Source organism: Schistocerca gregaria, chromosome 7 (genome assembly GCF_023897955.1).
Source record: "Schistocerca gregaria isolate iqSchGreg1 chromosome 7, iqSchGreg1.2, whole genome shotgun sequence".
NCBI lineage: Eukaryota > Metazoa > Arthropoda > Insecta > Orthoptera > Acrididae > Schistocerca > Schistocerca gregaria.
Window position 1 is genome coordinate 251,251,115 of NC_064926.1, and position 27,836 is coordinate 251,278,950.

A 27,836-nucleotide genomic window follows, 5' to 3' on the forward strand; every position below is an offset into this window, starting at 1 on the left:
CACTGTGCTCTTGAATACTTGATGAAAGAATGGTACCAAGAGAATCCTAAAAACATAACAGTTGAAACCAACAAAGATAATATAAACCTAAATTTTTTTGGATTCGCAGATGACTTGGCATTACTAGCTAATAATGTAAAATATGCTAGAAATCAAATAATGAGCCTGCAAAATACTGCACAAAAAGTGGGACTATAAATATCTTTTGAAAAGACTGAGATCATGGTAACAGGCCCGCTAGTAACAGCCTGCTGGGCAAGAAAGAACCAATAACACGATAAAAGCTCAAAAACTAATATTGTCTACATACAATAAGAAATGTCTACCAATTCAAACAAAATTAAAACACTACACGATGGTGGTTCAGCCAGAGGTAACGTACGCAAGCGAGACTCTTTCTGAAGTCACTAAGAAAAACAGAGTCGACAAAATACTAAAAGTAGAGAAGTGAAGAATAGCTAGAACATGCATAAATAAAAAAATAACAAAAAGACGGACAATGGTGGATAGTGCCGAATGAAACAGTGTACAGTGAACTGGAGGCCATCACAGATATTAAACATAAAAAAGAGGATTTCTTTCTTTGGTCACATAATGAGGACACCAGAAACCAGATTAGCAAGAAAAATTATGCAGAAACTGTGGAAACTGAAGCAACAAGTAGGATGGATCAAGGCAATTAAAGAGGATGTGGGAGAACTATATATAACCTTGGATGATCTGCAAAACAAGACAGAAAATCTCAAGAAACTGAAAGATAAGAAAATAAGATTTAAACCAAAAATTAGACAAACGACACAAAATGAAAAGGGTATTCCCCGATGAGGAAAGACAGGAAACAGCAAAAGAAATGAGAAGATACTGGGCAGTTAAGAAAGAACGAAACGTGGGCTTACTGAAGAAGAGGACCAGGAAATGATTGACTGAAGTGGTCCAATGAGGCCGTAAAAGCAAATAATAATAATAATAATAATAATAATAATATTGTCAGAGAATTCATTCAGTTAGTCAAAGCCTGGTGGATATTCAATGAAGCTAGACTAGTGTCATTTGATATTTAAATCTGAACGCCAATGCCCCAGTAAAAATTAGGCATCACCAACAAAAATTTAAATAAATTTAAGACAACTGCAGCAACACAAGTTACGGAAATCCAAGCACTTGTGTTGCAACGTCATAATTTTCAGTTTAATAACAAATTGTATGAACTGCCACTTCTTTTGGCCACGGGATTACGCCTTTTTCGATTGTTAACAGACATTTATATTGATCATTTACAAAAACAAAAATGCCTTGTTAAAATAGTGTATTTGTTAATGAAATAATTTACTTTTATAGGTACATCAATGACATCATAATACTTTTCCATGGCAATGAAACTGAAGTAGTTTCATTCCAACATCAAATTCACCATCGACCATGAGGTAGACATGGAATTAAATTTCCTACACCTTGACAGTTTGCATAAAAAACAATACGCGCAACTTCACTTTATACAAAAAGGAAACAGCTACAGCAGATGGCACTATTCACAACAGCTTCTTCCATTCCACTCCCAACAAACTAGCAGCATACGGAAGTATGATTAATAGTGCAGTGAGCATACCAATGGCACAATATGATATCGGTTATGAAATAGTATCAATCAAACAAATATGAACTAATAATGGATATTTAGCACCCACAATTGATCAAACTTGATACCATGACAAAGAATGCAAACAGAAATTAAACAATACACTTATTAGCAACAGAAATTAAAAATGTTTTAGTATTCCATTCACTGGAGGAGCCTCTTAAAAACTGTTCATCACCTCACATAATATGACATAAAAATGAGCTGTTACATGAAAAATAAAACAAAGCATGTCCTTCCTCAAAGTTCCAACAAACAGGACAAACACAAGAAACCAGACTTCACTATATTACACTGTCCATGTGTCACTTTTTATGTAGGTAGGAAGGTACATCATTGCCATACAATATAATGAACATTGGTCAGCTCTACATTTAAACATGTATCACAAATCTGAAAAGGCAACTACCTTGATGACAGCAAACACAACCTGCTATAGGTAACCCCCTCAGGCACAAAATTCAATATACTACAGGCACTAGAAATATATACACTACAGATTTTTCAACTCACTGACATTCTGAATGAACCGTCTCAAACACAAACACACCCTCTTATCCTATTCTCATACTCAGTCACTTTGCAATAGGTTATTTCAATTCATTTTTGTATATGAACTTAAATAATACGGGCTCTAAATATTTTTTAATTTTATTTCATCCATCTATGTAATTGAAATAGTATTAAATTCAGTCCACCATGTCACTGTAATACGAGGTAGATATATTCCATTTGAGTCCTCAGGTCTGCCAAATGTGCTGCACCATTTTGAACTTGAGAGAAAATGTGGAAATTTGTCATAAATGCATAACAAATGTTATGTGGTTATACATAGTAATTTGTTACAACGCTTTACTATATTTTTCTCATTAACCCCACCTGAGGCAGTGCTCCTGTAAAACTAACAACTGTGTCATTGTGTTACTGTTAGGTGAAAGGCAGTTTCAGAGTTAGTACCCATTACGTATACACATTCTTGAAAGTAAAGTTATAGCTCTGAAATGTGTTGGACAGTAATAAGAAAATAAAAATATTGTTACTGAAGGCATAATATCAAAAGTAAAACAAATCCCTCTAGCAGTTACAGTCAGAGACTACTTAATCTCTATCAATAGCATATCAAAACACTTACACACCATTTGTGCTTACACAAACTGAAATGAACACAATGGAACTAGGATGAAAAACAATGCATATTAAAAAGTCATTAGCTATGACCTTTCTACTAAAAAGAAAGAAGAAAAAATAAGATACATACACCAATTATTATTGAAGAACAATAGTTGATTGCATGCTACAAAACTGAAGGTCTGTTTACAAGAAAATATTTTACTTGCACTGTCAATGGCAAATTTCAATTCTGAAATCTAGATCATTATGTAATGTGACAAAAAGTTAACAAGAAACGTTTTAATTTTCATTAATCCCTATGTCTTGTTGCGGGCATTTCCCAATGTAACTGAGGTAACACTAATGCACCAATGCATGGTTACCGTGAGTGCTTTAAGGACATTTTTGGGTACAGTCATCTTCCTGACAATACATTTGATTATGTGATTGTTCACCTCATGTGTTATAACTAGGTATTCATGCTGTCATTATGAAGGATTTATTTGGCACAAGTAAAGTTTTCCTCTCTTTACAATAATAAAATGAAAAGAAGAAATATGATCCACCTGCCTGATATGTTACATGGAGGAATGCCACCCTCATGGTCTTTATACTTTCTGCTGAGCTGAAATTTGTCTGGTATGTCAAGAGAAAGGTCCAGAAAAGGGTCATGTTTCTTTGATTCTGTACTGCAGTTAAGACACCGTACCTGAAACAATTACAGTGATTAATTTCTCTACATTGCACAGCACACATTACAGATTGTATATCAGAAAACCCTAATTAACACCCCCCCACACAGCATTAGGTTAGTCATATTAATACAAGAGCTACAACCAAGTCAAAAGAGAAATCACTTTTATCCCTGCACGCACTCATCATTCTAAGGTAAATTTCTTTTCAAAATGGTCATTTTAAATCCCTGCTAAGTTGAATGGTTAAACTAATATAATATGAACAAGTTGGACCAGTATTTCTGATAAGATGTACAAAACATACTTTGTATGGAAAATTATAACAATTACAGAGTAGCTGCAATCAGAATTGTTAACTCTCCAGCAGCCAACATGTACATTCAGCTCTTTCCAGACAATTTCGCAGGCACTGCTGTTATCGCATTGGAAGTAATTTCTGCACTGTTTGCAAGTCAGAATTCTCAATTTTCTGTCTCATACTTTCCTGTTGCACTGGATCATCATCGGCTGCTATTTTCCCATCAAATCTTTTTCTGCTGCCCTGGAAAATTTGAGGCCACTATTTTCCCCACTAAATCTTTTTCTTCACCTCTAAAACTTTGGGAGTCTTATTTTACATGTTCTCCAGTCTCTCTCACATATTTATACATAAACCTTTTCACACCACCACTTTTGAAACTCTATTCCTGAACTTCAGCACAAAACGAGTAGGCCTCATGAAAACGAGTAGGCCTCATGCACTGGGCATTACGTATGAACTTAATTATGTATATCGATATTTCACCCATCCCACGAATATAGATTCTTGACGATTCTTGCCTGTTACCGGTAGCAATAATGGCAAGATATCAGTCCCGGGAATTCCTAGACTGTATCAAAACCTCTCTGTTGGTTCCCCAAACTAGCCTGCATGCACAAAAAGAAACAAGCAGGGAATTTCAGTTTATACATGTAGAGGGAGAAGATTTAAGAAAATATTTTTTTATTTAGTTACATCATGACCCAAGTTTACAATTTATGTCTGCATGGATTAATGTTTTTTATTGAGCTTTTGATGGATGACGAATGTAATGTAAGTTTTAGTGGCGAAGAGATATTTTTTATGTAACGTAATTACGACTGAACAATTTTCAGAAGTGTTCCCTTTACTTGTACTGTGAAATCCTGCTTCTTACATTTTATATTTCTAGGTTAACAGTAACTACCCTGGGGGTTTTGACGAATGAGTTTGCAAGTATCAAAATATGCAAAACGGCTGTATCTTTTGACTGCATTCACTTAGATGCTTGAATGTTTTACACTGCCGAGGGACCATATACCTGAGTACATGACATAAATTTGAACTCAATACGCCTCTCCATTCCCAATAAAACGGTTCTTAACAGATGGGCAGACAAACAAAAAGCAATTCTGTAACTGTTGTGTTTTTACTGACTGCGATACGGAACCATAAAAATCAAATCTAATGTAAGTTTTTGAACTTCTCGTTACATTCCTTTAATTCTACTCTTACAACTACTCTAATTATGAACAACAACAACAACAACAACAACACACACACACACACACACACACACACACACACACACACACACACACACAGAGAGAGAGAGAGAGAGAGAGAGAGAGAGAGAGAGAGAGAGAGAGAGAGAGAGAGAGAGAGAGAGAGCAGGGGGGGAGAGGGGGGGGGGTATTGCCCTGTTTGCCTCCTTTCTGTCATATAATCACTTATTCATCGCACTTATGCTGAACATTCTCTGTTCCTTTCGACTTGCATAGAACAGATTGTTTAACTGGAGGCAATCGAATGTAGTGAAATTATGTTAAAAATCTCATTCAACGTCTGAATACAATGTGTGAAATTATGTTAAAAATCTCATTAAACATCTGAATACAATGTGTTCGCTGAAAATTCACTATGATTGAGCTGACCAGACGCATAACTTACAGGATCATAAATTCCCCCACTGGAGAATAGTTACCACTTGTATCCATGCATGCCAATTTAATTTTCCCAGTCCACCAATACATCGAAGTCAAAGTCTTCATAAATATTGGGCTTTGAGCCACTGCTGCACTTCCATCAACAATGGACAATAGTAACAACTTTAACTTACAGCACGAAGTTTTGAAGAACGTGGGTATTACTGACAAATGGTGCACATTTACTGCACATACATCATGTTCAATCAAGGAAATTAGCTGTGGCTGAACACCATGTTTCCAATGACCACACAACGACCTATGAATACCTTCCAGTTCTGTCCACAGTATAACCATTTGTCGATACGGTTGTCGAGCATACTGTAGACATGGCAGGTGACAATATAAACAGCAAGAAAGAGGTATTACCTTTTAAACACGTCATGGGTATTACTCTTTGCTCTCAGATGAATCTGTAAAACCATGTTTTCTCTTCTTAGCATTCGGATACCTGCCATCAGTTTGTGCATATTTGTACAGGGCACTATTGCAATTTAGTTTACACTACACAAATTTTCTTGTTGCACTACACAAATATTTTCCTAGGGATTTGTCGCATTAACTACGTTATCAGTGACAAACGTATCTCAGTCTTAAGAGTGTAATTTATGTCATGTCTGTGTGCCAGTATCAGTTATATGAAGCTAACACAACAATAACACTGGTTTACTTGTTACTTTAAATTTGTCAGCAATTTGTAAGTTGTGTTACGTGGGTTTTTGCATAGAGAGAGAGGAAGTACAATATCATTCAGACAGTCACTTTTCGTTTCTGGATGAGAAAATAAATTACGAGATAAAAGCAGAAAGGTAAGTACTGTCAGCCCTATACATGCCACGATTGCTGACAGGGCACACCAAGTAGTTGCTGTACCCTACTGTGTCGTTTTTGGAACAAATTAAGAGAGATGCAAAGGATTTTTTGTATCAACGCCTTCCCTGTGCCTCAGCTCCTACGGGTCCTGATGCAATTCTTTCCACCCTCATCGGCATGAATTATGGCAACTTCCCAAAACTGCAGAAACAATTATTATGTCAAATTCAAAGCGGTAAAAGGCTCAAAGGTATATACATTTATTCAAATTCAATTATTTATTGCTTGCGTTAAGACCTGATAACATTTTTTCGTCCTGTTTTCATTCATTTGGGTCTGATGCTGCCCTCGTTTAGTGCCAAACATTACAGAAAATAGGTCACTTATTATTAGTTAGTAGGGTAAAATGTCCCTCAAAAATAACAAAATCAAGAGACAACAAAAGCAAGAATGACTTTTCAAGACTCGAATTGTTAAAAAGAGTGCAAAATTCATGTAAAAATGATTTTTTTGTTTCCAGCAGATGTGTGTTTACCAAATTAAAACTGTATAGTAAAAGTGTCCGGGGGAGGGGGGGCGGTCAATTCAGGGGCATCTGGCTGGCCACTACTTCAGCAGTTTATGCAGAAATAAGTCACCTTTGCTATTTATAATCCAGCAAGCAGCTTGGTGGTGAAGTGACATCATACAAAGGTATAATTAAATATGCAGGGTTCGCAACAATGGTGAACCATAGCTGAATTTCAGCTAAGTTTTCGTCAGGTCACCTGTGAGCCGACATGCACTGCACGCACAACAACAAATCTTCATCTGCAGGATACATGTTCTGTTGTCATTATCAATGACATCTGTATTCTCCATCAGAACCCAGAAACCAAGCAACAATCAAAATAATAGCTTCCTCCTGTTGAGTCCATTCTGAAGAAGGCTATGATTGTTCCATAGATCAGAGAAGTTATGGTAGCAACTTTTTGGGAGGTGAAGGGCATGACACTCCTAGACTTCTTTGAAAGACGATAGTTGTTCGCAGGAGACTACCACAACAAATAAATAATCAAAATGTGGAACTATGTTTGTAGAATTTAACACTCTCTTTGAGAGAAATAATAGCATTCTGCCTGTTGATTTTAACTAAATATAAGGAAACCAAATCCTGATTCTGTACAAATTTATACATTTGTTTACACAAATACAAAGTGCTTTACTTCTGTCATTTATCAAGAAGTGTTGACTATCTCGTCTTCAGGAAAAATAAACTGCATGTGAATTATCAAACAATGGAAAGTCCTATCTACTATACACAGAAATTTTATGCTTCTGAAAAGGGCTTTCCAGACTTAATTAACATCACAATACGAATGTGTGCAGCACAACGTGGATGAAAATTCCACTTATTAGAGCATTATGAAATGTAGACAACTGCCAAACATTATAAAGAAATACCAGTCCTGGTTAACAAAAGGATTCCTGAGGACACTGCAATTCACTGAAGACTATATAATGAATCGTAAGCTTACAAACATACAACAGAAGGCAGAGGAAAATTTGTAGAAACGTTTTATACCTTAACTGCAGTACCTACAGGATATATGCAAAATAAATGTATTTTGTCAAACAAATGTGTGCACCCCATTTGTTTCTTTAATGGATAGGTCCAATGAACACTGCCACCATAGTTCAAATGGCTCTGAGCACTATGGTACTTAACATCTGAGGTGATCAGTCCCCTAGAACTTAGAACTACTTAAACCTAACTAACCTAAGGACATCACACACATCCATGCCCAAGGCAGGATTCGAACCTACAGTCGTATGGTTCCAGACTGAAGCGCCTAGAACCGCTCGGCCACTCCGGCCGATGCCTCCATAGTGGCTAGTGCCAGACTGTCACATGGGCAACACAGAATGCATTCACTTTTTATCAGACATTATTCAAAAAAATTCTTTAAATCTGTATGTATATTCAACACAATCTTAAACTGCAGTCATAGAAATTAAACTCAAGGTGCAGAACAGATACACATTTAATAAGCACAGAACAACAAACTATCGACATTAAGGCTTACAGCAAATTCTAACTGAACATTTGGGGCCACCTTTCAAAATTATCTCAGTCCCCTTACTGTTGATTTAATTTAATCTCCAATTAGTGATAAATAAGAATGAACTGTACAGAGCTTTTTCAGCTCCACAAAATTACATAACCAGTCATGCCAACTGCCATTAACATTGGCAGGTGCTGCCAAATGAGGCTCAATTTCCACCAAAACAGTGTATCTCCACAAAACATTTATCTGAGGTGTTTAACAAAAGAAAATTAAAGCGTTATAAATACACAATGAAACATCAACCACACAACACTGTATATGCAATACACCCAAAGAATAGGTAACCGATGTAAACTGAGGCAGAATAAACAACAGAATTTATTACCATTCAATAACTATATAAATATTATATATTGCAGCAACTTACTTCACTCTGCAGTGTTCCCCCAAACACACTGGTGACGATTGATGTACGCCCTTTCTGTAGGGAGATATAAGGGCTCTCCTTCAGAGAAAAGTCGGGCAAAAGGTGCAGCAGTTCCGTGTGCAAGCGATCTAGCATGTATCTTAGAAACTCGTGTGCATCTTGTTGTTGGTAACCCCTAAAAATCAAAACACGTTAATGAAGGATGCTACACTACTTGGTGAAAGAAAATTACACATATTAATTTTAATGAATTAGGCTGTCACTAACATCTCAGCATTTGGTTTCCGCATATTGTAGATCGCTACATATCGTCTTCCCACTAAGTATACACAACGGCTATGACAAAATTCCAAGTTTGGGTTTGAAAATACTGAATTATTTAACTATGTCAGTATCATTCCTGACATATTAAAACCCTGTCTCAGACCATAAGTCAAACCAGGAACCCTGTCGTTTGCAGGCAACACCCTTACCAAATGAGCTATCCAAGTATGACCCGCAACCTATCTTCACACTTTCAATTCTGTAAATACCTCCCCTTCTACTTTCCTTACTTCCTAGTTCTCCACCGCAACTTATGTTGACTAGCACTAATGGAACAAAGAAGTTTTTATCCCGTAAGGTATGCGGAATACCTTTTGTGAAGTTTGGAAAGCAGGAAAGAGACCAGCAGAAGTGAAGCTTTGAGAATATGTCTTGAACCATGGCTAAATGTATCTGTCAATAAGGGCATTGACCATGGAAGGCAAGTTCTGGGTTCAAATCCCAGAAAGGTACAAAGTTTTATCATGCAAGGAAGTTTCAAAGTAGTGCTTACTCCAGTGCAGAATGAACACTTTTTTCTATTATTATATAGCTTGAATAATAAGAGGTGTATCAAAAAGAATTATCCAATTTAACGCATCTACATTTCTGAAACCAATACACACATACAATGAATTTTTTTAATGAATGAAACACTCAATAAGTTTTTTTTTCATATCTTTTCGTAGGTGTTCAATATGGCCCCCCTTGAGATGCATGGAATATGTCAATGCAGTAATCAAATTTTGCGACACTGCAGCGAGCATGTCTTGAGTCACAGTTTCCACAGCTGCTATTATGAGATGTCTCAGTTCATTCATTGCTGTTGGTAATGGAGGCACACAAACAGTCTTTTATAAACCCCCACAAGTAATAATCACATACGGACAGGTACAGTGACCTTGAAGGCCAGTTTTCTAAGGCCGAATCATTTGGTCCAGTGTGACCAATCCACTGTTCAGTAATCCTTTGATTTAAAAATTCCCCCACTTCCATATGCCAGTGTGGCGATGCCTCAGCCTGTTTATAAATTAAATTGTTCAAATCAGCCTCAAACTGTGGGAAAAGAAAGTTCTCAAGTACATTGAGATATTGTACGGTGGATGTGTTCAACATCTGGGGGACATGGTCCACCTGGCAATTTGCTTTTGCGCAAACAGCTGGTTTCTAGGAATTCTTCATGCCATCGTCTAATGCTCTGTGCTGTGCAAGGATCCAAGCTATACCTACTACGAAAGTAACGCTCAACAGTTATTATTGACCCACACTGCACAAAATTTAGAACACAAAACGCTTTCAGTTGTCCAAACACCACTTTTACTAGAACTGAAATGGGCGAACACTGTTGCTACCTAGTGGGAACCAAGTAAAACTCGAGAGTTTGCTCTTTCCAACCATATGCTGTTCATGCACATAACTCAATTAACATAATAGTATGATTTTTGTCAAATCGGATGACCCTTTTTTATATACCCCGTATAACTCTGTGACTGGCAGAATGCAGTGCCAGGGAATCAGTTTCGCATCCAGCCACCGGTGCTTCTCAAGGCTCTGCACACACTCATTCAAGGAAAGTTCACAATAAACATGTGGCACTCGGAAAGAACTACAAATGACTGGCAGAAGGCCCATTTAAAATATTAGAACATAAATTGAAGTACAGTATCTTGTCCCAGCAACATGTTTGTGGCCTAATTTTAACACAGAGCTCCATTTGAGAATCGAGATGGTTGGCAACGCAAGCTGTGTAACATTTTATTAATGATGCTGACATGTTCCAAAGTTGTTTGGAATTTTCATAATTTTTTGGAACAAGATGAAAGAGATTGTGATTGCAATGATACATTACAGTTCAGTTAATACTGCCAATGTCAAAGAGTGTTGCGCTGTAGTTGCTACTTGTTTTAAAATATGCTACACATGCGTATGTCATGATTAGGTTGTAACCTGATGAGTTAGCTTAAACTGCAACCACTATAAATGACCATGGATCCAATACTTTATTAATACATAAGAAAATTTCTTCTTCTGAACTTGAAGGCTAAGGTACTTGTGTCTGGTCCATCTTGACTGCCACCAAATTCTGAGACTTCCTACATCCTCTCTTCGTCTTACCTGGTACAGCATGGCCAGATGAGTGATTCTCTCTGCACCCATTCTTTGTAGGTGATGTTCCCATAACATTTCATTTTCTTCAATTTTTTTCATTACTATTATAAATATGTGGTTCACTCCAACTGCCTTAATTTCTTATACAGTCTTCCAATGCAACACCTCTCACTTTGCTAAAAAATCTCGCCGCATATTGATTGATGTTTGTTGAGATTATTTTCTACATTATTGTCCATGTCATAGATTATGTTCCATCCTAGAAAAGTGGACTTGGAATACTGCTGAAATGGTGTATCATCATTAATTTTAAGTGAGGGAGGGGGGGGGGGTTTCCCCATGATGAGCTGTGATTTTAGTTTTCTTTGTTGACATTCACTGATTGATGCAATTTATTCAATGCTTTTTGTAGTTCATCTTCACCTTCTACCAAAATGGTAAAATTATCTGCACAAATAAGGACATCAACATACTTACTTATATATATCACTCTCTATACCAGATTTACTTCCTGTCTCCAGTTCTCAATCATCAAGTCAATTTTATATATTATTCTTTTAGTTCACACTCTTGGAAGCTTTTTCTAAGTCAATAAAAGCTATATGTATGTCTGAATTGAATTCTCGCCCCCCCCCCCCCCCTCCACCCACCCACTGCCTGAAGGGCTAATTACTTTTGTACATATCTTATAGGCAGAGTTTATGAGGCTATTTCTTCTGTAATTTTCATAATTGTTTCTTTGATTTTTTTGAAAATTTATATTACTTCTGACATTTTCCAAGTGTTTCGGATTTTACAATGGTGCCAATATTCATTAAATAAATGTAATAATCTAAAATCACAAAAGTGACCGGCTTATTTTAAAAGTTCTATATTAATACAATCTGGACCACAGGCTTTCCTCTTTTCCATACAAAAAACTACTTGCAGCTCTATTTTGATTGAATCCACTGCACTATTATGTGCTGTGATCCCCTTCTCCTCCAATCCTGGACCTTCTATTTGCCACAACTTTCTGTTTTACTGAAGTGTGTCAGTTCACAGGCAAACGTTTGCGTCCCGTGTATATCTTGTTCTACTTTTGTCATAAAAATATAGCATGACTCTTGGTAGGATAGCCTGGTTATTTGTTTAGCATAGTTCCATTTTTGCTGACACTCCAGTTTCTGGTGTTTTATTCTGGAGGAGTTTTTATGGGCTCTATTTTCTCCTTCAATGGCCTTTGAGAAGCTTCCATTCCAGACCCTTAATCCTTTCTTTTCCCAAATGCCTTATATGCCACTCCCTCTACACATTCTTTAATATTTTGCTATTCTTTCTGTGTGTCCTGAACAGCTGGAGCGCCTAGCAGATATTTCTATAGGCAACTTTGATGAAATTTCCTACCACTGTCTTGTTCCAGGAGGTACACTTAAAGACACCCTCAAAAGCTTTGTCTGTCTTCTTGGCTTAATTTTCTTTCACTTAGCAGTCATTATAACTGTTGTGAAGATTAAATAGTGATCAGAACACTTATCACTTCCTCAGTGTACATGTTCATCTTCAACCTAATCACTGTCATTTGCGATTAAGTGTTCTATTAATCATCTTTAAGCCTCACGACTCCATGTAAACTTATGTACCTGTATTTCTTCCAAATGTGTTAATGATGTTGAAAGCTGTAAAGTCTCTAAGTTCTTTACCATTTTCATTGATGTGTTGTTCTCTGAATGTATCCACAACTTCCGAGATAGGTATGTTGCCTACTCTAGCATTTAAGTCTCCACAGATGAGGATCTGTTATCTCTTATTTACTTTGTTTTAGGACCACTTGCAGGTCACCACTGAAGAGTTTTTCGTGTACACAAACCTAAACTGACTAAATACCCTCTATCAGTTTTACATTTACATGTGACTGTTCTTTCACTGATACAAGATTACACTACGCTATAATTCTTCTAATTTTTCTTTTCCACTTGTTTTCATCAAGATTATCACCTCACATCTCATTCACGTTTTGGGATACTTTTGTATACCATCATGTAAAAAACTCTTTATTTCATTAGTTCGTGTATCTCGTAAAATGTCACATAGGGCTAATGGACGTGGGGAGGTTTTTCAGTTGAATACTTGTTGATACACACATCTTCATTTATATGTCATAAGCCACTCTATTTTGTATCTGTGTGCGAGTGTGGCGGGGAGGGGGGGGGGGGGGGCGACTTCTACTTCTACTTCTACTTCTACTTCTTCTTCCACTTCTGAGACTGGTTTGATGAAGTTCCCCACACCACTCTATCCTGCGCGAGCCTAAATAACCACTGCAACCTACGCTCATTTGAACCCACTTACTGTATTTGCCTCATCATCTCCCTCTCCAATTTTTATTTCCACACTTCCCTCCAATGCTAAACTGATGATTCCTTGATGTTCCACAATGTGTCCCATCAACCGATCACTTCTTTTAGACAAGTTATGCCAAAAAATTCTTTTCTTCCCAACATTATTCAGTACCACATCATTAGTTACAAGATCTACCCGTATTATCTTCAGTTTTTTCCTGTAATACCACCATATCAAAAACTTCTATTCTCTTCTTGTCTGAGATCCTTATCATCCACATTTCACTTCAGTACATGGTTTTACTCATGACAAATAGCTTAAGCAATGATTCCCTAGCACTTTAATCTGTATTCAATAGTAACAATTTTCTCTTTTTAAGAAATGCTTTTCTTGCCATTCCCAATCTTCCTTTCATATTCTCTCTATTTCAGCCAACATAAGTTATTTTATTGCCCAAATAGCAAAACTCACCTACTACTTTTAGTGACTATTTCCTCATCTAATTCCCCTGTTTATCATCATCTGATTTAATTCAACAACTCTCTATTACCCCTGTATTGCTTCTGTCAATGATGATCTGATATATTCCTTTCAAAACACCGCCTATACCATTTAACAACTCTACTAAGTCCTTTGCTGCCTCTGACAGAAATACATCATTAGCGAACCCTAAAATTTTTATTTCCCCCCCTAAACTAATTTTTATTTTTACCCCTAAACTTTAAATTCCTTCCCGTTTTTTCTTTGCTTTCTTCTACTGATTGTTCAATATAAAAACTGAATAACATCATGGATATGCTATAAACCTGTTTGTCCTTTCTTAATCGCCACTTCCCTTTCATGCACTTTTAAGTCTTAACTGGTGTTTGGTTTCTGTACAAACTGTAGATGACATTTTGCTCCCTGTGTTTTACTCCTGTTACCTTCAGAATTTCAAACAGTGTTATCCAGTAAATATTGTTAAAACTTTCTCTAAGTTTACAAATGCTATAAACATAGGTTTACCTTCTTTTAACCCACACTCTAAAACAAGTCATAGGGTCAGTATTGTCTCACATGTTCTTACATTTCTCAAGACCAAAACTGTTCTTCCCTAAGGTCTGCGTTTACCAGTTTTTCCATTCTTCTGCAAATATTTTTGTCAATATTTTGCAACCATGACTTAGTAAACTGATGGTTTGGTAATATTCACACATCACCACTTGCCTGTTTTTGAAATGTTAATTATTGGGTATTTCCTAAAGCCTAAGGTATTTCTCCTGTCTCTTATATCTTGCATCTGGTGTGGAATAGTTTTGTCATGTCTGGCTCTCAGAAGGGTATCAGTAATTCTAAGGGATGTCATTTACTCTAGGAGCCTTGTTCTACTTAGCTCTTTCAGTGCTCCGTCATACTTCCCCATCAAAGAACTTAAGAAAAAGTTGAATACATCGAATAATAAAGAAAAATGTCTTGCAATTGTAATAATCTAAAGTAGATCCCTTGTATAAAAGACTGTGACCAGCAGTTGACAGAAAGCACAGGTAAAACTAATCTACAAGGATGGTTGCAGAATTGATCCTCAAAACTACTACCCAATATCCTCGACATCCATTTGTAGTAGAATTCTAGAAAATATTCTGAGCTCATGCATGATGAGGTATCTCTAAAAGAATGACCTCTTCCATACCAACCAGCAACGGTTGCAAAAACACATATTATGTGAAAACCCAAGTTGCACTTTTCTCACATGACATCCTGCAAGCAACGGATCAAGGCAGTCATGTGGAAGAAGTATTTCCTGAAAGTAACATTTCTTGACCTCCAAAAAGCTTTTGACTTAGTACCACACCCAAGCTTCTTATCGAAACTAAGAGCATATGGGGGTATAAAGTGAAATTTTTGATTGGACTGAGGATTTTTTGGTAGAGGGAATACATCATGTTATCTTGGATGGAAATATTAATGACGTTGGTTGGTTGACTGTGGGTAAGGGAATTAATAGTGATGTTACGAGTCCCTCGCCAAAAGATCCGGAAATGTAAAGTAAAAAAGGCTACAATGTAATGACATCAGTTGCACCGTCAATAATAAAACAACATGAGAGAAATACTTGAAGCTGCAAACAGGCATTCCCGGGACTCTGCACACAGTTCCCCCACAGCCGTCCCACCCCTGCACCATTATAGACAAAGTGTTAAAGACGAGGATAATGTCCATCAGTCAACAGAGTGCTACTCATAAAATGGAAAACAGGGTGTGGTAGCAAAAAAGGCAAATCACTTGAAAGCTATTAAAACAGAGGAATGGAGGAATGACAAAAGCAGCAGGCACAGGAGCCAAGGTCAAACGTCCTCAAGACTCAGCATGAGGCAGGAGATGCCCCAATCCCAACAATGCCACCTGAACTCCACCTTATAGTCGTTTAAAATGTTATCATCTGCCAATACGAGAGGCAAAGAATTCCAAAGCTGATGCTTAGCACTGAGAGACAGGAGGCTCAGGTATTCCACCAGGACATGAACAACGGTCAGCAAGTCTCCACAACTACAATGTGGGGATAGTTCATTAAAATACAACTATGGGTCAATATGATGTAACCAACGTGGAGGCAACATAGAACAGTGGATCCCTCCCTAAGAGAAGCAGAAGGAAGAATGCAGCAGTAGTCTTATTGATAGTGTGGAGTTCATTGCGGGGTCATGCTCCGTCTCTGAGTGAGTGGAGGCAATTGTTCCACCTGGAAATCTGCAGGTCAGATTGTAAAAGAGAATGGGTGGCAAGCAAAGATATTCTTAAACAAATGGCCAGTTCATTCCTGGGATACCCACATGACTTGGGACCCACTGAAAGAAACCAAGCAAGGAATATGATTACGCTCAATGGGAAAGTGAACACCAGGTATCACAGGGTGATGATAGTAAACTGTCAATACCATGAAGATTGCTCACTGAGTCACTACATATTAAAACATGGTCAAGGGAGGTCTGTTTAATAAAACAGAGTGTGCAGTTAGGGGCTTTCTGCTTTGCAACAAAAACACATGTTTCCGGCAACAAATAATGTTCCTAACCAATGGGTGCTATGAAAGCATAAACCGCCCTACCAACACTTTTAGTCAACTGGTTGGTTGGTTGGATTGTTTAAAGAGGGGGGAGGGGGGGGGATCAAACTAATAGGTCATCAGTCCAGAGTCATCAGTGTGAAACATAATAGCACCCTGATACTACAGAAAAACTGAAAGGAACACATATGCTGAAGTATAGGTCCTTGAAATTGATTAGTCCTAATTTGTGGCCTGGGTACCAACCAAGGATAAAAGGGCGAGTGATGGTGCAAGAAAGCAGGGGAGCACATTCTGGGTAGAACACAGAACACAGAGATCCCGGCAGAGGGCTGCAAAGCACATTCAATGTGGTAACCCCACCTGACAGCAAGCACCAGAGGTTCAAAGCTTCTCTTATGCAAAAAGAATGGGATACATTTTACGATTGGGCATTGTCAAATGGCAATTGCAAAGAGAACAAAGAGTTCATTCTATTCGAACTGAAGATGGAAGAATCCCACTTTGGGAAGAGGACTGTCTACCGGATTAGTCTGGAAAAGCACCAGTCGCAAGTCACACAACATTAAGATTGACGGAGTCTAACAATTTCGAAACTGAAGGTGCTGCAGAGTCATAAACCTGGCAACCATAATCCACTCAAGTCAAGATCAGGAACAGCAAATATGGAGAACAGTAGAACGGTCCACAACCCCAAGATGTGTGGGCAAGTAAGCAGAGAGCGTTAAGCTTCCGTGTGCAGCTAGTCTTTAGCCACGTCAGCTTCTTGTCTAAAGGAGTCCCGAAGCAGCATCTCAGTGCTGCGTACCCAAGAAGTGTTCCTGATCAGAGTCAACCATGGTATGTTGAAAAAAAATGTACAACCCTGATTTTTGCAAAAGACAACTGGAAACACTGGGAAAGGGTGAAAGCAGAGGCTCATCAAATGGCACCTTGGAGCCGGGATTCAGCCAAGGCTACTGAGTGAGAGCTGTACCAAATGCAAAACTCACCAACACACAGCGCAGGGATTATCAGCTGCCCAACAGGGGTGAGCTGAGAGAAGTACTGAATCTAACCCAGAACAACTGGTGGGATAAATATTGACTAATATAAATTGGAAGGTGTCTTTGAAGCCCCAGTCACAGAGACCAAGTAAAAAGTGATGGCCTCGTGCAGTGTCATATACCCTTTCTGGTTCAAAACGGACTGCAACGAAGTGATGACATTTAGAAAAAGCCCACTAGACTGCCATTTCCAACCTAACCAGATGAATGGTTATGGATTGTCGCTCCCAGAAAACACACTGATGGGAACAAAAGGCCCCGGTATTCAAAAACCCAGCATAATCAGTAGGTGACAATCATTTCAAGCACTTTTCCAAGCACATTAGTGATGCTAATTGGTCATTGGTCAGTAACTGTTGACAAATCTTGGGGGTCAGTAACTGTTGACAAATCTTGGGTTTTTTCCTCGTTTGGGGACTGAAACGAGAATACCATCTTGCAATCACACAGGGAAGACATCATAGTGCCAAATAAGGTTGAAGACCTTGAGGAGATGGAGCTATTGAGTAACATATAGGTGCTGTACAACCAGACTGTGAATGGAATTAGGCCCAGGACCATATTGGGAACGGACATGCATTCAAGTCATCACTTACACGTCTGTAAGGAAGCTACGGATGAAGAGGATGCCGGCACTGACACAAGGTGTTCAGTAAGAACTGACATGTCAGTACAAAACCACCCTGAAGGTGAATATCTGGTATAGCTGTGGCTCTTTGGCACTCCTAAATACTATGGAACTCGGCCGACACCTTTGATGAAGAGGCATACATTCCCAGGGAGGAGACATAGCACTCCAAGCATTCCTTCCAACTACGTTTCATTAGACACCGAGCATTAGCACAAAGTTGTTTAAAAGTGATAAGGTTGTTCTGTTACTTGAAACATTGCAGTGCTCTTTGATGATCATGAACAGTTATTGCAGTGTCTCTGTTCCTCCATGGCGTGCTTGGCAATGGAGGGGACATGAAGAAAAGGGAATAGCGGTTCCAGCAGCTGGGGTGATCCGTGTCGTGGACATCTTGCACCAATGCTATCTGACTAAGGGTGTAAAGGAAACAACAAAGGCATACAACTATCAGCCGGTTCTTCGAAGTGCCTAATGTAGTAGATGGTCCCTCTAGTAGTGGCAAGGAAGTCATAGGATCACCACATATTGGTCACTGTCACAAAGACTGTCATTTAGTGACCAACATAGCGGAACCATCAGATTTGTGGAAAAACATCATTAGGTCGATAGCTAGGAAAAACCCAAATGCTACACTGAAAAAAATTAGCAGGAACCATCACAGACCAGACACAGTTAATAAGAAGCTGTCAATTAAAAAGCCCCTACCAGAGGAAGTGGTCCTCCTCTACAAGGGGCAGTGTGCACTGATGACTCCAAATAGAACAAATGAGGAGAAAAGTTTTTGGATTAAAGTGGTAAACTCAATGCACGTTTAACTGGCATACCAAGAGATAAATAAATACTACAAATGGTGATTGCTGAGGTAGTCCCCCCCCCCCCCCCCCCCTTTGCTTCCAATGTGGTACGAAGAGAAATCCACTGACTGACAAAATCTGTACAGATCCTCCAGCTGCCCTCTCAGGGGCCAGCACAGTTCCACCAGAATGCACTTTAAACAGACCATTGAGAAATGGTCATAAGCAAACCATGTTTCTTGTGGAGCGGCGCAAATTCCAAAAGTGGTGCAGTTCCAGCAGGTGACAGTGATATGAATTACAGTTCCATTGACTGACCATCTCACTGGCGTCCAGGTTACAAGAGAAGGGGACAGGCAGATCAGCCATGCCCCAAGATGACTAATGTGGATGATACCCCCTCCCCCTCCTTCACATCTTTGGTGGCTAAGACTCTTGTGAAAGACCTATTCGTAATGTGCTTAGTGATGGATGAAAATGTGCAGCGCTGGAACGCACAGGCCACCGTTCTGCCAATCACTGGCTGGTGTTAGGTCAAGAAGAGAGATCTCAAGAGAGAGCCCTGTCATCATTTGACACCAGAGGAGGAAGCTGCTTCTCCTGCCAAGTGCACGAAGTGTTTCTCAAAGATGGTGCTGCAGGAACCACAGAGAATAATATGGTGGAAGAACTGGTTTGGAAAAAATTGACACCGCGCGAATGAAGGCTGCGACTTTCACATAATTGGTCATTATATAGACAAGATGTAACTATTCACATTTTTTTCGTGCCTCAGTATACACCTCACCTGTCCACCACAACTTTTTCTGGGGGGGACATTCACTTCAAGGGCTAATATAAAGGCGTCTGCATCTATTCTATTACCCTTGGACCATTTTGGATGCACTGTGCAAAAAGTATGCCGTTCTGCTCAAGGTTAGCCCACAGCTCCTCGCGTAAAGCATCAGATCTCTGTGGAAAACGTTTCCCTAGACCATAAATGAAGTTCTGTATCAAGCAGTGGTCAGTGATATGGCACCCAGGCGACCACATAACTAAAGAGCTACAGTCTGTGATGCTGAGAAGGCTTTAATAATGATCCACTGCACATTTTTCCTACTGACTCAAACTTCTCCAAATTGATCTTCAATATGGTTAAGAAAAAATAATAGCTTTGTCATAATGAAAGTATCCCCATCAGTTTCAGAACATCCTCCATATTGGATAAATTTTTTCACTTTCATACACCTGGCTTGTCCCTGTTCCCATGGGGTAGCCAGAATATGCAAAGCAGTGGAGTTGTAAATGGGCACACTGAAATGTCTAGGCCTGTCTGATGAGATGGCTGGATCAGAACAGCCTGGTTCTCCTCATAGGCACAATCCAGCCACAGAAAAGGCTATCTGTTAAGACGGCCGTTACCATGTATCCTGATGCCGCAGGACGACGGGCATTTACTCATGGCATGCATGGGTAGCTAGGAGCTCAGGAATTAGTGGTGTAATACCTGTGTTGTCATAGGGCTCAACCAAAAAGGTACATAATTTCGCCGAAATGTTGGAAAGACTACCACATTGGCTTTGAAGTGCATGCAAGTCGATGTGGGTATCGCACACAGATGATCTCAAGGAACAAACGCAGTAGATGCCATTTAAAGTGTCCTTCCTCAGATGGCCTACACAACAAGAAAATTTGAAAAATGAAGGTAAAACCCAGAAGGAAACGAAAAATTACTTCAGCCGAAAAGTGATTTAAAATAATCAGATGCATCCTGAGAAAGGAAAGCAGAACCCAAGGAATATCTGGATTAATGTCAAGAGTTGCCACCTTGGGAAAGAGATTAAGAGAAGGAAGAATAGTCGAAGGTCAATGATTCCAGAACAGAAGAAGAAACAGTGCTGCAACAGCTTGGAGGCCCATGATTTCACACATGTCCTCACAAAAAAGCTGTGAGCCCTCTTGACAGAAATTAGTGATGTTGCAGATGATACTAACAGTAACCTCAGACTTCTTTCAAGTGATGAAGTTGTCAACAACAAGGTACAATCTGAAAAAAGGGTACAAATATTTAGCCCCATTTTGATGAGATTTCAAAGGGGTGTAAAGATGGCAACTTGCTTTAAATGTTCTGAAACATAAAAATGCCCACTAAATCAATAAAACATAGTATCATGGGACTAAAATATCAAAGTTGGAACTGGTCAACTTTTACTGATATAATCTGTCGACATACTCACGAGTGAGCAACGCTCTTGGAGAGGGAGTGGGCTTTCCAATAAAAATTGTAAACCCAAAATCAGTTCCCGTTTGCTGTCCTGAAGTTCTGTACAATGTGCAGTGGTTTATGTTGATCCCGCTCATGCAATTTTAGTTACTGATATCAGCTAATTCACTCTGTGTATTTTGAAATGTACTTAGTTATTCAGAAGTGATGGATAAGTTTACATCTCAAGAAAATGTGCACAATACAAAAAGTAATTATTTTCGAGAAAAAGTATTCGATTGTCTCCAACATAATTTCAGCTTGTATTACATAGTTGAAACAGAAGGAACTGCCGGTTACTGTTATCAGTCCCAAACTGCAATTCGTACAAAAGTCAGCACAGCCACAACAGGATGCATGAAAAAGAAGCATGAAAATAAACCACGTGGTTTACTCGAACTGCTAAGACATATGAATTTTGGGAGGTAACTCATCCTTATAGACAGTTATAAGAAATTTGAGAAAACGATGAAGGACTTCTTTGTCAAACAAAAATATGTTGTCGACATTATGCACATTTCCTATAGAAATACAACAAAAAAAATTTATTTTCTTTGGCAGACAGTTGTTTTGCACAAGATAATGTGTAAAGAGAGTATTCTCTGGAGATGATCTGAAGAAGTGAGATTCTGGTAGAGAGAACTGATATGACTCACCGGCAGTGCAGGTATTTTGTTAGAGGTAAGGAAATTAAGAGAGCAAGGCAAAAAGTTCTTTTATATTGACAAAATTGGGTGCACAACATGTCTTGTTGTCCTGGAGGCAACAGGCTTATTGTTGTGAATAGTGCATCTAATAATAGCTTTATTTATTAGTCTCCATCCATGTTATTCTCTTCAAAATATTCCGTTACACACTACACACTGATGTCGGTGCATTTTCCAAAGTCCAAAACATTTGTGGAACTATCTTTCAGAGAGCTTTTTATCCTCTCACTGACAAAGTTTTAATTTCATCTATGCTTGTGAAAGACTGCCCTAAGTTTTCTTTATTTTGGGGAACAAACAGAAGTCACATGGAGCCAATATGGGAGCTACGGCATCATTAAAATACTGTTTTTCTATGAACATTCACCAACAATGCAACGAAATACGAGCTATTGCATTATCATGATGCACAATTTCATCTATATCTTGTGTTTCAGAAGAAGGTGATCATTTTTTGTATTCCGCATGGTGTTTACACATTTATCTAAAAATAAATGCTCACCTGCATAATGCTTAGCCACAGATTTTAAAATGCGCACCATGGCAGCGCCATTACAACTTCATGAAATAGACTGTAGAAATGCCTTGTGACGTAGCTGAGTGGGCAGAGTGGGGATTGATTCTCGTAATTTTATACACGGACTATACCGTTGTAACAATTTGTTGGGATATGAAATACGATGATCACGAATGTTCTGTCATAGGTAAAGTAGGTGGCAGACTTTGGTTCACTAGTATAATAGTAGGGAAACTCAACCAATTTACATATGGGATACTTACATAACACTTACGCATCACAACTTACATAACACTTATGCATCACACCTTAAAATATTTCTCGTGTGTGAGACCTGTACCAAAAGAACTGTAAATTCATCAAGGAAGGTGAAGGTGCAAGAAGAAATATTGGCACTTTCAAAAAGTAAGAGTGAAATCTTCCACGCCATGTAATGAGAAGGGCAGTGGACTTTTAGAAGATTTGCAATTTAGTAGAACCTATTCAGCTAACTACGATTGTGATTCAGTTTGAGTAAATGGGAAACAAAGCTCGCAAGGAGGAGAACATACTCCTGAGCAATTTCAAATAACTGTTTCTTGCTATCACAACAGAAATGGAAATAAATTCAAATTATCAAAATTTTGTGACTTGCATCCAAAATGGTGAGTGATTATATGTACAGAAGGTTCACTCAATTTGTGCACACAATACATTTTTATGTAATGCGATTGGTGGTGGTAAAGCCACTATGGAAGCCAAAAGTTTGATTCTTACCTGAAATGATGCCACAATGAAAATAGATGTTTCTGGTCTACTCACATGTACCCTTTTAAGTCATATTAACAACTGCAAATCAGAGGTACAGATTTTTAAAAAATGTGTCAAAGAAGGGCACATTTGATACACTTATAATTTTTGCTGACTTTAAATGCTGATACTGTAGTGAATACATCTGTTGCAAATATCAGAATTCAATTATTCTCTGACAGGCAGACAGACAATAAAATGACCAGCAATCGTGCTTCTCGTGGCCTTCACCTCCTACTTACTATTTTTTACAGTACAACGAACATTACTATCACAAAATTTTGAAGCAAGTTTGAAAAGAAACTGTGCCATAGGCACTGCCACTGCTTTGCAAACTTCATTTATGTTACCTCTAAGTTCTGCACAAAAAGCTGTGCCAGGATGGCAAAAGCTGCAAAACTCTACCCTGACTAGGTCGAGAACAATGGCTTTCCATAGTTGAGGATTTTGCAGAGGTCAACTTGGAACATATTCAAACGTGTCCTTTGTGGCTCATTCTGAACAAATTCCAACAAAATTGAAGACTGACAAGCTAGAGCACCCTCACGATCGTGTCAACTTGCACAGAATCACCTACAGATCAAAGTCCTGACACACTAATGTCCATATTTAAGTAAGCAATCTATAAATTAGCCACTGATTTTACTACAAAAATGCGAAGAAACAATACAATGTCACACTACAACAAACCTCAAGTTTTACTATTTTTATTCTAAAACTCTGTTCTGCAGATATGGCTGGGGAAGAGAGAGTAACACTCCCATATGCTTCTGCTTACTTTGTTTTCCATACCACTGAAAAGATTAGATTCACTCACTCACTGGCATGTCCTGCCCATACATAGGTTCATTGTATTTATTATTCATTCAGTGTAGCTTCAGCTGCCACTGCAGTTTGTGTGTGTGTGTGTTGGGGGCGGGGGTCTTAGACAAAGGCCTTGGAAGCTTATATTGTGACCGTATTTTTGTTGTGCCTATCTATGGCTCAGCATCTCCTCTATATGGTGAGTAACAACTTTCCTTTTCATAATACTGTTATTCATTCATTGATTTTAAAGGACTTGTTGGTTTTTATGCCAATCAGGAAATGTATGTCAACTAAATTTGAGATCTATCATGCATGCAAATATTCTTCAAAGGTCTAGGAACCACTCCATCTTACCTGAAACGAGGTACCACCTTCCATATTACAAGAAACAGGGACTCAGGCGAAATGGCACCCTTAGTGCCACCTTGTGTTAAACTTACAAGAACTTTCCTCAACTCCTCTGCCATTATTGCATCATTCATTTCTCTAAGTGTTCTAGACTGATAAACGCGTCTGCCATTTTGCTTTGTTTTTTCTAGTGATGGCAACTGCTTGAAGTAGCAACAAAATTCTTGAATGTTGCTGAAATGAAAAAGAAAATAAAATACTACTCATGTCTCATTACTAAAATTATTATCAGGAATTTAAAAACTCACCTTAAAGACTGTAGTACTGCATTCATGAAACAGGTATTACCTAAGTTTCTTATACCAACAACTTTCTTCTCCCTCCTTAATTTGGCATTATTATTTTTTGGTTTGTCAACTTTTTCTATATGCTGTTTTTTGTACTTCACTTCACCATTAACATCTGATGTGGAATACCTATTTAAAATATTGTCTGTATTTCAATCTTTAGTGGGTTCAAGTAATAACATTCTTCTTACAATCTGTGTTGTACAAATGAAACTATTAAGTTATTGCTTACCCTCCAGCATTACAAATCCTGTAATAACAATACATATTAATTCAGAAGTGAACGCGTTATTGTAGCCAAGATAGATACGAAGCCCACACGTACTACAGTAGTACAAGTTTATATGCCAACTAGCTCTGCAGATGACGAAGAAATTGAAGAAATGTATGATCAAATAAAAGAAATTATTCAGATAGTGAAGGGTGACGAAAATTTAATAGTCATGGGTGACTGGAATTCGGTAGTAGGAAAAGGGAGAGAAGGAAACGTAGTAGGTGAATATGGACTGGGGCAAAGAAATGAAAGAGGAAGCCGCCTGGTAGAATTTTGCACAGAGCACAACTTAATCATAGGTAACATTTGGTTCAAGAATCATAAAAGAAGGCTGTATACATGGAAGAAGCCTGGAGATACTGACAGGTTTCAGATAGATTATATAATGGTACAACAGAGATTTAGGAACCAGGTTTTAAATTGTAAGACATTTCCAGGGACAGATGTGGACTCTGACCACAATCTGTTGGTTATGGCCCGTAGATTAAAATTGAAGAAACTGCAAAAAGGTGGGAATTTAAGGAGATGGGACCTGGATAAACAAAAAGAACCAGAGGTTGTACGGAGTTTCAAGGAGAGCATAAGGGAGCAATTGACAGGAATGGGGGAAAGAAATACAATAAAAGAAGAATGGGTAGCTTTGAGGGATGAAGTAGTGAAGGCAACAGAGGATCAAGTAGGTAAAAAGACGACGGCTAGTAGAAATCCTTGGGTAACAGAAGAAATATTGAATTTAACTGATGAAAGGAGAAAATATAAAAATGCAGTAAATGAAGCAGGCAAAAAGGAATACAAACGTCTCAAAAATGAGATCGACAGGAAGTGCAAAATGGCTAAGCAGGGATGGCTAGAGGACAAATGTAAGGATGTAGAGGCTTATCTCACTAGGGGTAAGATAGATACTGCCTACAGGAAAATTAAAGAGACCTTTGGAGTTAAGAGAACCACTTGCTTGAATATCAAGAGCTTTGAGAGAAACCCAGTTCTAAGCAAAGAAGGGAAAGCAGTAAGGTGGAAGGAGTATATAGAGGGTCTATACAAGGGCGATGTACTTGAGGACAATATTATGGAAATGGAAGAGGATGTAGATGAAGATGAAATGGGAGATACGATACTGCGTGAAGAGTTTGACAGAGCACTGAAAGACCTGAGTCGAAACAAGGCCCCTGGAGTAGACAACATTCTATTGGAACTACTGACGGCCTTGGGAGAGCCAGTCCTGACAAAACTCTACCATCTGGTGAGCAAGATGTATGAGACAGGCGAAATACCCTCAGACTTCAAGAAGAATATAATAATTCCAATCCCAAAGAAAGCAGGTGTTGACAGATGTGACAACTACCGAACTATCAGTTTAATAAGTCACAGCTGCAAAATACTAATGCGAGTTGTTTAAAGACGAATGGAAAAACTAGTAGAAGCCGACCTCGGGGAAGATCAGTTTGGATTCCCAGAAATGTTGGAACACATGAGGCAATACTGACCCTATGACTTATCTTAGAAGATAGATTAAGGAAGGGCAAACCTATGTTTCTAGCATTTGTAGACTTAGAGAACACTTTTGACAATGTTGATTGGAATACTCTCTTTCAAATTCTGAAGGTGGCAGGGGTAAAATACAGGGAGCGAAAGGCTATTTACAATTTGTACAGAAACCAGATGGCAGTCATAAGAGTCGAGGGACATGAAAGGGAAGCAGTGGTTGGGAAGGGAGTAAGACAGGGCTGTAGTCTATCCCCGATGTTATTCAATCTGTATACTGAGCAAGCAGTGAAGGAAACAAAAGAAAAATTTGGAGTAGGTATTAAAGCCCATGGAGAAGAAATAAAAACTTTGAGGTTCGCTGATGACATAGTAATTCTGTCAGAGACAGCAAAGGACTTGGAAGAGCAGTTGAACGGAATGGATAGTGTCTTGAAAGGAGGATATAAGATGACCATCAACAAAAGCAAAACGAGGATAATGGAATGATGTCGAATTAAGTCGGGTGATGCTGAGGGAATTAGATTAGGAAATGAGACAGTTAAAGTAGTAAAGGAGTTTTGCTATTTGGGGAGCAAAATAACTGATGATGGTCGAAATAGAGACGATATAAAATGTAGACTGGCAATGGCAAGGAAAGCGTTTCTGAAGAAGAGAAGTTTGTTAACATCGAGTATAGATTTAAGTGTCAGGAAGCCATTTCTGAAAGTATTTGTATGGAGTGTAGCCATGCATGGAAGTGAATCATGGACGATAAATAGTTTGGACAAGAAGAGAATAGAAGCTTTTGAAATGTGGTGCTACAGAAGAATGCTGAAGATTAGATGGGTAGATCACATAACTAATGAGGAAATATTGAATCGGATTGGGGAGAAGAGAAGTTTGTGGCACAACTTGACCAGAAGAAGGGATCGGTTGGTAGGACATGTTCTGAGGCATCAAGGGATCACCAATTCAGTATTGGAGGGCAGCGTGGAGGGTAAAAATCGTAGAGGGAGACCAAGAGATGACTAAACTAAGCAGATTCAGAAGGATGTAGGTTGCAGTAGGTACTGGGAGATGAAGAAGCTTGCACAGGATAGAGTAGCATGGAGAGCTGCATCAAACCAGTTTAAGGACTGATGACCACGACAACAACAACAACATTAATTCAGAATCAACACCACACCGTGACGTCAACTTTAATCGAGTATACTAACCAAAAATTATACATTGTTCATTAAGTTCATTTTAAGTAATGGGGAAAATGAACGCATAACATGAATATAATATCATTTAAGGTCTGAAGACCAATTTCTTCTGTAGATTTGTAGATTCAATCCTCTTTTTGTTCCAGTCATCCATTCTAAGAAGGAATTCAGTG

At 38.5% G+C, this 27,836-nt stretch overlaps 1 protein-coding gene across 1 annotated transcript in view; it reads right to left on the minus strand.

Moving 5' to 3' along the window:
* The window catches only part of LOC126281628 (ubiquitin carboxyl-terminal hydrolase 3-like), a 94,251-nt gene that overhangs the window by 57,552 nt on the left and 8,863 nt on the right, over positions 1–27,836 (minus strand). Inside the window, exons 4-7 of the mRNA XM_049980752.1 lie at positions 24,679–24,846; positions 24,377–24,604; positions 8,713–8,887; positions 3,317–3,455 (exon numbers count right to left, since the gene is read on the minus strand). Of these exons, the coding sequence (XP_049836709.1) occupies positions 3,317–3,455; positions 8,713–8,887; positions 24,377–24,604; positions 24,679–24,846 (710 nt within the window). The remainder of the gene's footprint in view (positions 1–3,316; positions 3,456–8,712; positions 8,888–24,376; positions 24,605–24,678; positions 24,847–27,836) is intronic.